Source organism: Gigantopelta aegis, chromosome 2 (genome assembly GCF_016097555.1).
Source record: "Gigantopelta aegis isolate Gae_Host chromosome 2, Gae_host_genome, whole genome shotgun sequence".
Taxonomy (NCBI): Eukaryota; Metazoa; Mollusca; class Gastropoda; order Neomphalida; family Peltospiridae; genus Gigantopelta; species Gigantopelta aegis.
This window is the reverse complement of record NC_054700.1, coordinates 21,933,989-21,947,741: the sequence shown is the minus strand read 5'-3', so window position 1 is coordinate 21,947,741 and position 13,753 is coordinate 21,933,989. Positions and strand designations below refer to the sequence as shown.

Here is a 13,753-nt window from a genome sequence, read left to right as displayed (position 1 = left end):
GTTCTTTCGTTCTTGATTTTTTATCCGGAGTCCGGAGTAGACAGAATACGGATTAGGCAGAGAATTATACCTAACAGATAAATGGTAGCTGGACGGGGCTTTAGAAATGGACCCGTTTACGCAGAGATCCGGATTACACAGAATTGGGTTTAGACAAGAGTCCACTGTACTTCTAACTTAACTTATTAAAAACGGTTCCAATAGTGAAAAATATGTTGTAGTGTTTAAAGACAAGGGTCTGTCTCTTAATATGAACTGTTAAAATCATACTGAATTGATTGAAAAATGAGGATTATACGTTTGAACACAAACAGAACTGGGTGACTGAACTACTCGCCAACTAGAGTCGGTGGTGAAGTATATATTTAGCTTTAGATAGGAAACCTGCTGCATTCTTCCATTAGTAGCAAGGGATCTTTTATATGCACCATCCCACAGACAGGATAACACATACCACGGCCTTTGATATACCAGTCATGGTGCACTGGCAGGATTGAGAAATAGCCCAATGGGCCAATCGATGAGGACTGATCCTAAACCGACTGCACATAACTGGGGCACATCCTACCCCTGCTAGATCTTTACTAAGTCAACAGTCTGTGTGACCCTGACTTTCACATCCGACCTACGTTGACATCATCCTCGCGTTCTAGTCTCCACCTTCGTCCCCGCCATCGGCCGCGTTAGACTCCCCCGACCCATCGTCCTCGTTGATGTCTGCGAGGGTGCTGACGAAGCTCCCCGTTACCGAGATGAGGTCGTCCTGCGTGAGGAACGTGCGCACCGTGGAACCCGTGCTGCGGTGAAGCTGGCTCGGGTACACGACTCGCTTCCCACTCTCTCGCAGAGACCGTGGGTGACAGCACCGGATCTGGCCACGCAGGGCGTATGCTGGAATCAGAAGAAAAACACATACAGAAGAATCTAAATGCATGTCTCTAAGACATTTTGACATACATGTATAGTCTTAGAGAAAATCCGCTACAACTTTTTCATTAGTAGCAAGGGATCTTTTATGTGCACCATCCCACAGACAGGATAGCACATACCACATCCTTCGATATACCAGTTGTGATGCCCCGGCTGAAGGAATCAGAAGAAGAAAACATGTACAGAGGATTCTAAATGAATGTTGGTAAGGGAACAGTTATATTGCAGAGGGTGTTTCTAATCCTACACGAAGAACGAAAAGACATAATTATTTGATGATCCCCCTCACCTTAATGCAATCAATGTTTTTAATTGTACATTATAAATGAAATGAAAAGAAAAAAAAAGAATAAGAAATACTGGTTTAATGGCATATTTTTAAAATACAGCTATTTGGTTTTTAACATATGGTTATTTTGACATTTTATCGATGAAGACAAAGAAAGAAAAAAGAAAGAAATGTTTTATTTAATGACGCACTCAACACATTTTATTGACAGTTATATGGCGTCAGACATATGGTTAAGGACCACACAGATATTAAGAGAGGAAACCCTCTGTTGCCACTCCATGGGCTACTCCTTTTGATTAGCAGCAAGGGATCTTTTATATACACCATCCCACAGCCAATGAAGACAAAGAGACCAATTAACTACTATCGAGAAAGCTGCAAGAGATCTTTTATATGCTTAGATAGGACAGTACATACCACACAGGGCCGTAGCTAGGATTTTTTGTTTGGGGGGGAGGGGGGGGCAACTGAGTAGTTAATAGTCTAAACTCCTTAAAAAGTTAAAAGAATTTTCTTTAAGTTTCTATAATGCTTCCGGATTTTTTCTGGGGGGGGCAACTACCCCCCTTGCCCCCCCCCCCCACTAGCTACGGCCCTGCCACAGCCTTTAATGGATCAGTTATGGGGCATTGGCTGAAGACTGAAAGAGATCAATCCTGTTCTACCACAAAGATCACAAATGAAATGGGAACAAAGAAAGAATTCGAGGATACAAAACGAGTACATTGTACCTGTAAGACACCATTTATACGGCAAGGATTGTTTTAATCATACATTGTCAGGGCTTGAAATTTAAATGTTTTACCACTATCCCAAAGGAATAGTGAATTTCAAAAAACACTTCCGTCTAAACATGTACTATCCCTTCAATTATTAATGTACCACTGGTTTTCCTGACTGTGCTATGTCACCCTGTACAACATTGCGTAAGGAACAATTGTTTATATATGCATTATATATGCATTACTGCGTACTAGCTAGAATTACAAACAAACTCACTCCAAACATTAGTCTCAATCAAAAAGACGTTTATTTTGTACCGGTAGGTACATGAGAAAGGTCTTAGTAGCGCGAGGATTTGTTCTGCCGAAAAATGTAGCTGAAGAAAAAGCATAAGCGGAATAGTCGCAGGCGATTTTAGGTATTCCAGGGAACAATATTTCGAAATCTGAGGTAACCGGAAGTCGGTTCACGTGGTTTTTACCTAGGTAACCAATTGTTCGGTTACATGAATTATATTTGCGTAACCTGTGGATTACCTAATGCTTGCAAATCGTGACTTGTAGATGTTTCTTTTGTTTTCGTATGATCGTAGCGTTGTAGATTTATTATTATCATTATTATTATTATTATTATTCACCACTTATTATTATTATTCGCAAAAAGTAATTTTTAGTTGCCCGAATCTGAAAAAACATTGTCCTCGGGCATCAGGCCACCGTATTCTAGAATCTCTGTGCAGCAGCTTGCGGAAGTTAACACTATTGTAAATGGACTAAATATCAGCCCAGTACTGAAACAAAATAGATACATTTGGAGGAAAAATACCCATTCCCTGGTGCATGATTAGACTAATAATTGTCTTTTATAAATAACAAATAAAGGCTACCATTTGTCACTGATATGTACAATTTAGTATACAGCAGATTAAAAAACACCCACCAAAAACCCAAACAACAAATGTCCAGTTCCTCTGAACTATAAAACAGGCTACTCATTGGTGCATGATTTGATTAATAAAAATAAATCTTATAATAACATAAAAAGAAAGACCACAATTTGACACTGGTATTTTGCGGTGGCAATGCTACTTTCACTTTATCGCTGGTACTTCTATACTACAGTGACGTTCCAAATGTTTGTTATTTAAAGCTCATTATGCGATGTTAGTATTTTTCAGCTTTTGTGACATTTTTGCATTTTTGTTTACGTTAAAACCGTTTTCAACCTTTGTAATATTATAGGCAATCCAATATTATGTCTACATATATTCCTTTAGAGATAGAATAGCAGCAGATAATTTAGGCACCTTAGCGGTCCGTGCACATGTCTTTAAAACTTTTGGCTTGACTCTATACTGAGCCTTAGGTCGCAAGTCACAACCGTTGCAATATACCATTTTCTACTGGTTTGCCGCGCATCAAGTATCTAAAAATCAGTCTAACACATTTGTCAGAATACTAGTAGTATGTCTGCATGAATAAACTTCTTGTAATCGTGAAGTCTGCAAGTTTTAATTTCTGAACGTCTACAGGTCAGACGTAACTGATTTGCGGTTCGCGTAAATTTAATTTTGTGTAACCGACATGCGAACATAACGGCGGTTCGCGTGAAATATTGTGCCCTGGTATTCTGTGCTTTATTTTCACTTTCATGACGGAATATTGGAAGAATTGTTTTACTTTTCTGTTTCGAAATTTACTATTTGCGGAATAGCATAAAATTCGACCCCTGATTGTATGTTTTTATTTGTGACAATCAGAAATTCTGATTTAAATTATACTCTTCCTCAACAATTTCCAGTCACCTGAGGTGAGTCGGTAAATGTTAAGTTTTTATCTCTGTTTGAGATTTCTGCCTGTGTACTCACGAGATAGAACACCAGTCCACCTGGCATCTCTACCCCGATTCAGCCCTCCTGGTCCCATCATCGCCAGTCTGTGGCTGAAGCAGTCAGGCGCATCACAGCTGTGTTGTGCATTCGACCGCGGTTTCGTTCGCTTGGTCGGCGGTAGAATTCGGACAGGGAGGCACTTGACGTTGCAACGATAGCAGTTGCTGGCAACACCCATCTGAGCAAAGCCCCTAAAATGACGATAAAAGCAACTGACTGATCAAAAAGAAATAATCTTGTCATATTTGTATGTGTACACTTAACATACACTGATGTGATTTTGGATACTAGTTGAAAATCATACATGATCTATTTATATTTTAAAAATCAGACAGACACCTAACAGAAAAATTCAGACAGACACCTACTGACAGAGAAATTGAATCACTCTGACCGCTAGTCCAAAAGAAAAATCAGACTCACACCTATTCATAAAAAAAAACCCCATTAAAACCCAAATTAGTTATAACAAAATCATACTGACATAGAGTTATAGGGAAAATCAAAAAGCCAACTACAGTTAAATCCCGTTGGCTCGAACCTCGTCGGTGGTTGAGAAAGTGTTCGACCCATCGGGTAGTGTGACCGAACCATTTAACCAACATCGGACATTTCCGTAACATCAGTTAGAAAGTTGAAATAGATACAAATTATGCAATACATGTAAGTACTCTAAAATAAAATAAATAAATGGCAAATTCGTAATCTGTATTTACATGAATTTATTACTAAACAATTTGAATATTTCAACAACAAAACCCCCCAGCATTTTCCACATTCCAGAAATGTAGTCGTGCTTTATGCTGAGGCCCGTTTGTGCATTAATTGTTTGATTGGTATCATGGTTCATCTCACAGGTACCATAACACAAGCTGTACTTGAAAAATCATTACCGATAGCTGCTTATCAAACACTATCACAAGTGTGGAAACGAAAGGATTGCATGGCTATTGTTGCAATTCACCAATTCATGTATAGGGCCTAGCTAGTTCGTTCAGCCTAAATAATTAATCCGAAGGTTGTAATAACCAACTGCACAGGCACAGCAATTGTTGGTTCTGTTTGGTGGTTTTCCATTTGATATTTGCGGGATCACCAGTTCGAGGGAAATATAGCTATTAACACAGATGGGACCGATAAGTTAGTTCGAGCGAAGGCTTATAGTCGACCCTGGACGTGTTTGACCCATCACCAGTTAATGTAAGGGTTTACTGAACAAAAAACTCAGGACTTCGTATATTGGTTCAAGGGTTGCGGTGTGGTCAACCCTTCTGAGGTCGAGCCAACGAGATTCTACTGTAGTTATAAAAACAAAAATCACACCGATACATACACATATTTACAAAGACAAGAGTACTGGTGGGATACATGATACACCTTTCAAAAGTACATGTACGTGTAGGTCGTACTGACCTAGCTGATGCAACACACCGCCATCCCAAGTTATTCTTACATGCAAGGTTTGATGATCCCCTAATAAAATTATCAGCAAGCTATGGCCCACACAAGGAGTTCGTTTAATGTGCAGTAATACATGAGATATAAAAGTAAAGTTTGTTTTATTTAACGACGCCGCTAGAGCACATTGATTTTTTATCTTATCATCGGCTATTGGACGTCAAACATATGGTCATTCTGACACTGTTTTTAGAGGAAACCCGCTGTCGCCACATAGGCTACTCTTTTTACGACAGGCAGCAAGGGATCTTTTATTTGCGCTTCCCACAGGCAGGATAGCACAAACCATGGCCTTTGTTAAACCAGTTATGGATCACTGGTCGGTGCAAGTGGTTTACACCTACCCATTGAGCCTTGCGGAGCACTCACTCAGGGTTTGGAGTCGGTATCTCGATTAAAAATCCCATGCCTCGACTGGGATCCGAACCCAGTACCTACCAGCCTGTAGACCGATGGCCTGCCACGACGCCACCGAGGCCGGTACATGAGATATATGCTCCAGAAACAAAATGTTTATGGATGGATGGACAATGCTATACTCTAACACAACCCATCAAAGACGGGCTTATAAAAGTCACAGTTATAAAAATAGAAAAAGGTATTTACAAAGAAAATAATATATAATTCGTGATTACACATATTCCCTGTAACATACATGTCTATACAGGGGTGCAGGAAGTATTCGCCCATTCGCCAAATGCGAGTAAAAGTTGTGACTGACGAGTTAAAAAATGCAACTACCAGTATGACGGCAATCTCTTTTTTTTCTGACTGATGAATAGACGACAGAAACTCCTAGAAATGACTTGTTTACGTTGAAAGTATGTTGTTTGTTTTGAATATATTGTTCTGAATTTTGTAAATCTATATAAAAGAAATGGGAAAACATTTATTTCAGAATTTTTCCAAAATTTAATCACGGCGTGAGGCTTGATTTCATTTGCCACGTGATATTGATCACTTATATAGGGTCCTTAATAATATACCATTTAAGTGGAGACAGTGTATACATGTATATTAATATTGTTAAATAGGAAATATTAATTGTTCTACAGGCTGATCAGACTAGTAGAAATTCTGGCGGGCTAGTAAATTTTAGTTGGTTCTGGTCTGGGGTGGCTAATTAAACATTTTCTATTTCTGCAGCCCTGTCTGTATGTACACAAGTATACAGTCATAAAGAGAAAAACCCAGAAGCAATCCCATATTACCAATAAAGCACTTACCCAAAGGTATTACCACACACACAACGGAACTCGGCCCAACCCCATTCACGATCCCGTGGTACTGGCTCATACTTCGTTCTGCATCTATGACATGTCGCTACCTGGAAACACATGTAAATAAAGATTTAATTTAAACAATATTATTACCATTAAATACTTAATAAGCGATTTTAAGATTGGTCATTAGACAAAAGGTCTATAAATAAGGCCTCTAAGTACATGTTATAAATACAAGATTTTATAAACAAGATAATAGAAATGTAACGATTAAATATATCCAAATTTTTAACTAAAACAAACAGAAATAAATAAACTACCTACAGAGGATAAAATGGATTCAAACAGATACATATTTAGCATGAATTTATAATCAGTATTGTGATGCTAAATGCATATAATTTATCTACACATTTAAACAGTAAAGTGTTAGAACAAAAAGCAACATAAACCAAAACAAACATGCCAACCTTAAAATATTTAATTTGGCTTTTGCACCCCTCTCCCACCACTAATAACTGTGGTCCCTCACTAAAGATTGTGTCCCCCCCCCCCACCCCACACTCCAGATTCCTACAGGTCTATTGTTTGATATTTTTGTCCACCTGTGGCAGAATTCTCACTGTGTGCAGAGCAAGTGTGATCTCAGCTGAAAATTGCATCACAGTGATGTCATCCAACAGCCGATGATTAATTAATCAATGTGCTCCAGTGGTGTCGTTAAACAAAACAAAGTGATGTCACCCAACAGCCGATGATTAATTAATCAATGTGCTCCAGTGGTGTCGTTAAACAAAACAAAGCGATGTCACCCAAAAGCCGATGGTTAATTAATCAATGTGCTCCAGTGGTGTCGTTAAACAAAACAAAGTGATGTCACCCAACAGCCGATGGTTAATTAATCAATGTGCTCCAGTGGTGTCGTTAAACAAAACAAAGTGGTGTCACCCAACAGCCGATGGTTAATTAATCAATGTGCTACAGTGTTGTCGTTAAACAAAACAAAGTGATGTCATCCAACAGCCGATGGTTAATTAATCAATGTGCTCCAGTGTTGTCGTTAAACAAAACAAAGTGATGTCATCCAACAGCCGATGGTTAATTAATCAATGTGCTCCAGTGTTGTCGTTAAACAAAACAAAGTGATGTCATCCAACAGCCGATGGTTAATTAATCAATGTGCTCCAGTGTTGTCGTTAAACAAAACAAAGTGATGTCATCCAACAGCCGATGGTTAATTAATCAATGTGCTCCAGTGGTGTCGTTAAACAAAACAAAGTGATGTCACCCAACAGCCGATGATTAATTAATCAATGTGCTCCAGTGTTGTCGTTAAACAAAACAAAGTGATGTCATCCAACAGCCGATGATTAATTAATCAATGTGCTCCAGTGTTGTCGTTAAACAAAACAAAGTGATGTCATCCAACAGCCGATGATTAATTAATCAATGTGCTCCAGTGGTGTCGTTAAACAAAACAAAGTGATGTCATCCAACAGCCGATGATTAATTAATCAATGTGCTCCAGTGGTGTCGTTAAACAAAACAAAGTGATGTCATCCAACAGCCGATGATTAATTAATCAATGTGCTCCAGAGGTGTCGTTAAACAAAACAAAGTGATGTCATCCAACAGCCGATGATTAATTAATCAATGTGCTCCAGTGGTGTCGTTAAACAAAACAAAGTGATGTCATCCAACAGCCGATGATTAATTAATCAATGTGCTCCAGTGTTGTCGTTAAACAAAACAAAGTGGTGTCATCGAACAGCCGATGATTAATTAATCAATGTGCTCCAGTGGTGTCGTTAAACAAAACAAAGTGATGTCATCCAACAGCCGATGATTAATTAATCAATGTGCTCCAGAGGTGTCATTAAACAAAACAAAGTGATGTCATCCAACAGCCGATGATTAATCAATGTACTCCATTGGTGTCGTTAAACAAAACAAAGTGATGTCATCCAACAGCCGATGATTAATTAATCAATGTGCTCCAGTGTTGTCGTTAAACAAAACAAAGTGATGTCACCCAACAGCCGATGATTAATTAATCAATGTGCTCCAGAGGTGTCATTAAACAAAACAAAGTGATGTCATCCAACAGCCGATGATTAATTAAACAAAACAAAGTGCTCCAGTGGTGTCGTTAAACAAAACAAAGTGATGTCACCCAACAGCCGATGATTAATTAATCAATGTGCTCCAGTGGTGTCGTTAAACAAAACAAAGTGATGTCATCCAACAGCCAATGATTAATTAATCAATGTGCTCCAGAGGTGTCATTAAACAAAACAAAGTGATGTCACCCAACAGCCGATGATTAATTAATCAATGTGCTCCAGTGTTGTCGTTAAACAAAACAAAGTGGTGTCATCGAACAGCCGATGATTAATTAATCAATGTGCTCCAGTGTTGTCGTTAAACAAAACAAAGTGGTGTCATCGAACAGCCGATGATTAATTAATCAATGTGCTCCAGTGGTGTCGTTAAACAAAACAAAGTGATGTCATCCAACAGCCGATGATTAATTAATCAATGTGCTCCAGAGGTGTCATTAAACAAAACAAAGTGATGTCATCCAACAGCCGATGATTAATCAATGTGCTCCAGTGGTGTCGTTAAACAAAACAAAGTGATGTCATCCAACAGCCGATGATTAATTAATCAATGTGCTCCAGTGGTGTCGTTAAACAAAACAAAGTGATGTCATCCAACAGCCGATGATTAATTAATCAATGTGCTCCAGTGGTGTCGTTAAACAAAACAAAGTGATGTCATCCAACAGCCGATGATTAATTAATCAATGTGCTCCAGAGGTGTCGTTAAACAAAACAAAGTGATGTCATCCAACAGCCGATGATTAATTAATCAATGTGCTCCAGTGGTGTCGTTAAACAAAACAAAGTGATGTCATCCAACAGCCGATGATTAATTAATCAATGTGCTCCAGTGGTGTCGTTAAACAAAACAAAGTGATGTCATCCAACAGCCGATGATTAATTAATCAATGTGCTCCAGTGGTGTCGTTAAACAAAACAAAGTGATGTCATCCAACAGCCGATGATTAATTAATCAATGTGCTCCAGTGTTGTCGTTAAACAAAACAAAGTGATGTCATCCAACAGCCGATGATTAATTAATCAATGTGCTCCAGTGGTGTCGTTAAACAAAACAAAGTGATGTCATCCAACAGCCGATGATTAATTAATCAATGTGCTCCAGTGGTGTCGTTAAACAAAACAAAGTGATGTCATCCAACAGCCGATGATTAATTAATCAATGTGCTCCAGAGGTGTCGTTAAACAAAACAAAGTGATGTCATCCAACAGCCGATGATTAATTAATCAATGTGCTCCAGTGGTGTCGTTAAACAAAACAAAGTGATGTCATCCAACAGCCGATGATTAATTAATCAATGTGCTCCAGTGTTGTCGTTAAACAAAACAAAGTGGTGTCATCGAACAGCCGATGATTAATTAATCAATGTGCTCCAGTGGTGTCGTTAAACAAAACAAAGTGATGTCATCCAACAGCCGATGATTAATTAATCAATGTGCTCCAGAGGTGTCATTAAACAAAACAAAGTGATGTCATCCAACAGCCGATGATTAATCAATGTACTCCATTGGTGTCGTTAAACAAAACAAAGTGATGTCATCCAACAGCCGATGATTAATTAATCAATGTGCTCCAGTGTTGTCGTTAAACAAAACAAAGTGATGTCACCCAACAGCCGATGATTAATTAATCAATGTGCTCCAGAGGTGTCATTAAACAAAACAAAGTGATGTCATCCAACAGCCGATGATTAATTAATGTGCTCCAGTGGTGTCGTTAAACAAAACAAAGTGATGTCACCCAACAGCCGATGATTAATTAATCAATGTGCTCCAGTGGTGTCGTTAAACAAAACAAAGTGATGTCATCCAACAGCCAATGATTAATTAATCAATGTGCTCCAGAGGTGTCATTAAACAAAACAAAGTGATGTCACCCAACAGCCGATGATTAATTAATCAATGTGCTCCAGTGTTGTCGTTAAACAAAACAAAGTGGTGTCATCGAACAGCCGATGATTAATTAATCAATGTGCTCCAGTGTTGTCGTTAAACAAAACAAAGTGGTGTCATCGAACAGCCGATGATTAATTAATCAATGTGCTCCAGTGGTGTCGTTAAACAAAACAAAGTGATGTCATCCAACAGCCGATGATTAATTAATCAATGTGCTCCAGAGGTGTCATTAAACAAAACAAAGTGATGTCATCCAACAGCCGATGATTAATCAATGTGCTCCAGTGGTGTCGTTAAACAAAACAAAGTGATGTCATCCAACAGCCGATGATTAATTAATCAATGTGCTCCAGTGGTGTCGTTAAACAAAACAAAGTGATGTCATCCAACAGCCGATGATTAATTAATCAATGTGCTCCAGTGGTGTCGTTAAACAAAACAAAGTGATGTCATCCAACAGCCGATGATTAATTAATCAATGTGCTCCAGAGGTGTCATTAAACAAAACAAAGTGATGTCATCCAACAGCCGATGATTAATCAATGTGCTCCAGTGGTGTCGTTAAACAAAACAAAGTGATGTCATCCAACAGCCGATGATTAATTAATCAATGTGCTCCAGTGGTGTCGTTAAACAAAACAAAGTGATGTCATCCAACAGCCGATGATTAATTAATCAATGTGCTCCAGAGGTGTCATTAAACAAAACAAAGTGATGTCATCCAACAGCCGATGATTAATCAATGTGCTCCAGTGGTGTCGTTAAACAAAACAAAGTGATGTCATCCAACAGCCGATGATTAATTAATCAATGTGCTCCAGTGGTGTCGTTAAACAAAACAAAATGATGTCATCCAACAGCCGATGATTAATTAATCAATGTGCTCCAGTGGTGTCGTTAAACAAAACAAAGTGATGTCATCCAACAGCCGATGATTAATTAATCAATGTGCTCCAGAGGTGTCATTAAACAAAACAAAGTGATGTCATCCAACAGCCGATGATTAATCAATGTGCTCCAGTGGTGTCGTTAAACAAAACAAAGTGATGTCATCCAACAGCCGATGATTAATTAATCAATGTGCTCCAGTGGTGTCGTTAAACAAAACAAAGTGATGTCATCCAACAGCCGATGATTAATTAATCAATGTGCTCCAGAGGTGTCATTAAACAAAACAAAGTGATGTCACCCAACAGCCGATGATTAATTAATCAATGTGCTCCAGAGGTGTCATTAAACAAAACAAAGTGATGTCATTGTTAAAGTTGTGATCAGACTAGCTGAGCACTAGTGTGGAGTGAAATTCCTATCAGCTAACAGCTGATCAAAGTATCTCAAGTACGTGTGTAGGTATCTGTTTGTGTATGTGTATATGTGTTGTATATTTATTGTATGTACAGCAGTGATTTGGGGCTCCCATCCATGACACTGCTACGTTTGTGATCTGGGACTAGTGTGAGGTGAAATTTCTACCAGCTAACAGCTGATCAAAGTATCTCAAGTACGTGTGTAGTATCTGTTTGTGTATGTGTATATGTGTTGTATATTTATTGTATGTACAGCAGTGATTTGGGGCTCCCATCCATGACACTGCTACGTTTGTGATCTGGGACTAGTGTGAGGTGAAATTTCTACCAGCTAACAGCTGATCAAAGTATCTCAAGTAACGTTCAGCCCAGCTGATGCCTCTCTCCATAGACATACATGTATGGGCTCCAATTTCTTTAGTGGGACACAGGCCTACATGTATGGGCTCCAATTTCTTTAGTGGGACACAGGCCTACATGTATGGGCTCCAATTTCTTTAGTGGGACACAGGCCTACATGTATGTTTGCCCAAATTAAATGAAAATGACCAAACCTGAATAATTACATTTATTTATACTAGCATTACTTCCAAACAGTTATATAATATAGTTTTGCATACGAATCCTTTTACCTGGATTAACTAATATTGTGGTTAGAATGATGGAAATACATGGTGAAAACATTTTAGACATAACTAATTTTGCTTAAATGTCTGTATAGTTTTTGCCCAAATTTGAGGATTCTCTCCATTACCTGGGGGGCAATTGTCCCCACTGGCCTCATCTTGCTAAATTTTGTTTTGTTTAACGACACCACTAGAGCACATTTAATTATTAATCATCGGCTACTGGATGTCAAACTATTTATTTCTGTTTGTTTCAAGCATGTCATGGCGCTGATGAAACGTTACTTTGTTTAACAAAGTGATTTAGTGTTGTTAAAAGTTACAAAATACAATGTGGAACTGAAAAAACTGTGTGGAACTTCATTTCTTTATTGCGGTAACATTTATGTAAATATTATTATAGTTCATGTAGGTTTTATTTCTTGATACGAGCTATTGGATCAACATCTTAATGCAACGGACATCGTTTTGAAATGGCGACGTCATATGCTACAAGTCATTAGCCATATAAGTTTGTTTGTTTGGTTTTTTGTTTGGGTTTTTCTAAAGAAAACCATTTTTGGATTACCCAAAACTTTGCAAGAATATGTGCCTCTGTTAACCAGCTGGACCTAAACAGAGTTGCATAATGTAAGTGAACCCTCAACGCTGCTTGGCCATGATGGCCTTGGCTGTGTTGGACCCCCCTGGTAAGGCATGTTTATTGTCCGATCCTGCCACAGATGAGATAGTACCCACATGTAATAACAGTATACCACCAACAAAAACACAACACCAAGAACCAAGAAACTATACACTTAACAGAGAGAAAGCATTATCCAAAATAAAAAATACCCTGAATGTTTGTGATGTGAAAAACAATCTTTCTGATTTCACTTGGGAAAAATAACAATAAATGTGCAAGTGTGATTTTAAAACCTGACATTTTCCAATTATATAGACAAGCAATATTTCACCGATACTGGGGACAGAGTGAACATGACAATCAATTACGAATCACATGGACAGAAGTAACAGATGAAACCAAAACAACAATCACTGAAGACAAGATAGCTATAGCAACTGTGGATAGCCAAGGAAAACACATTAAGTGGGGAACTCTGCACATATACAGAACCATGCCATGTAATGTTTCAGGGGCAGGCACAGTTGTGGGTTGAGAACGAAGTTCCAAAACTGTCACAAATTGCCAAAAACATAACTATCGGAGAAATAAGTAAGAAAGATGTTGCTACAGTAATGAAACTAGAGGACAGAAAAACTCTAGACACCACTGAACAAGATCTA

General features: G+C 38.4%; 1 protein-coding gene across 1 annotated transcript in view; it reads right to left on the bottom strand.

Moving 5' to 3' along the window:
* The window catches only part of LOC121377477 (shiftless antiviral inhibitor of ribosomal frameshifting protein homolog), a 55,853-nt gene that overhangs the window by 2,667 nt on the left and 39,433 nt on the right, over nt 1-13,753 (bottom strand). The window contains exons 5-7 of the mRNA XM_041505491.1: nt 6,521-6,621; nt 3,813-4,027; nt 630-891 (exon numbers count right to left, since the gene is read on the bottom strand). Coding sequence (XP_041361425.1) covers nt 650-891; nt 3,813-4,027; nt 6,521-6,621 — 558 coding nt within the window. The 3' untranslated portion in view covers nt 630-649. The remainder of the gene's footprint in view (nt 1-629; nt 892-3,812; nt 4,028-6,520; nt 6,622-13,753) is intronic.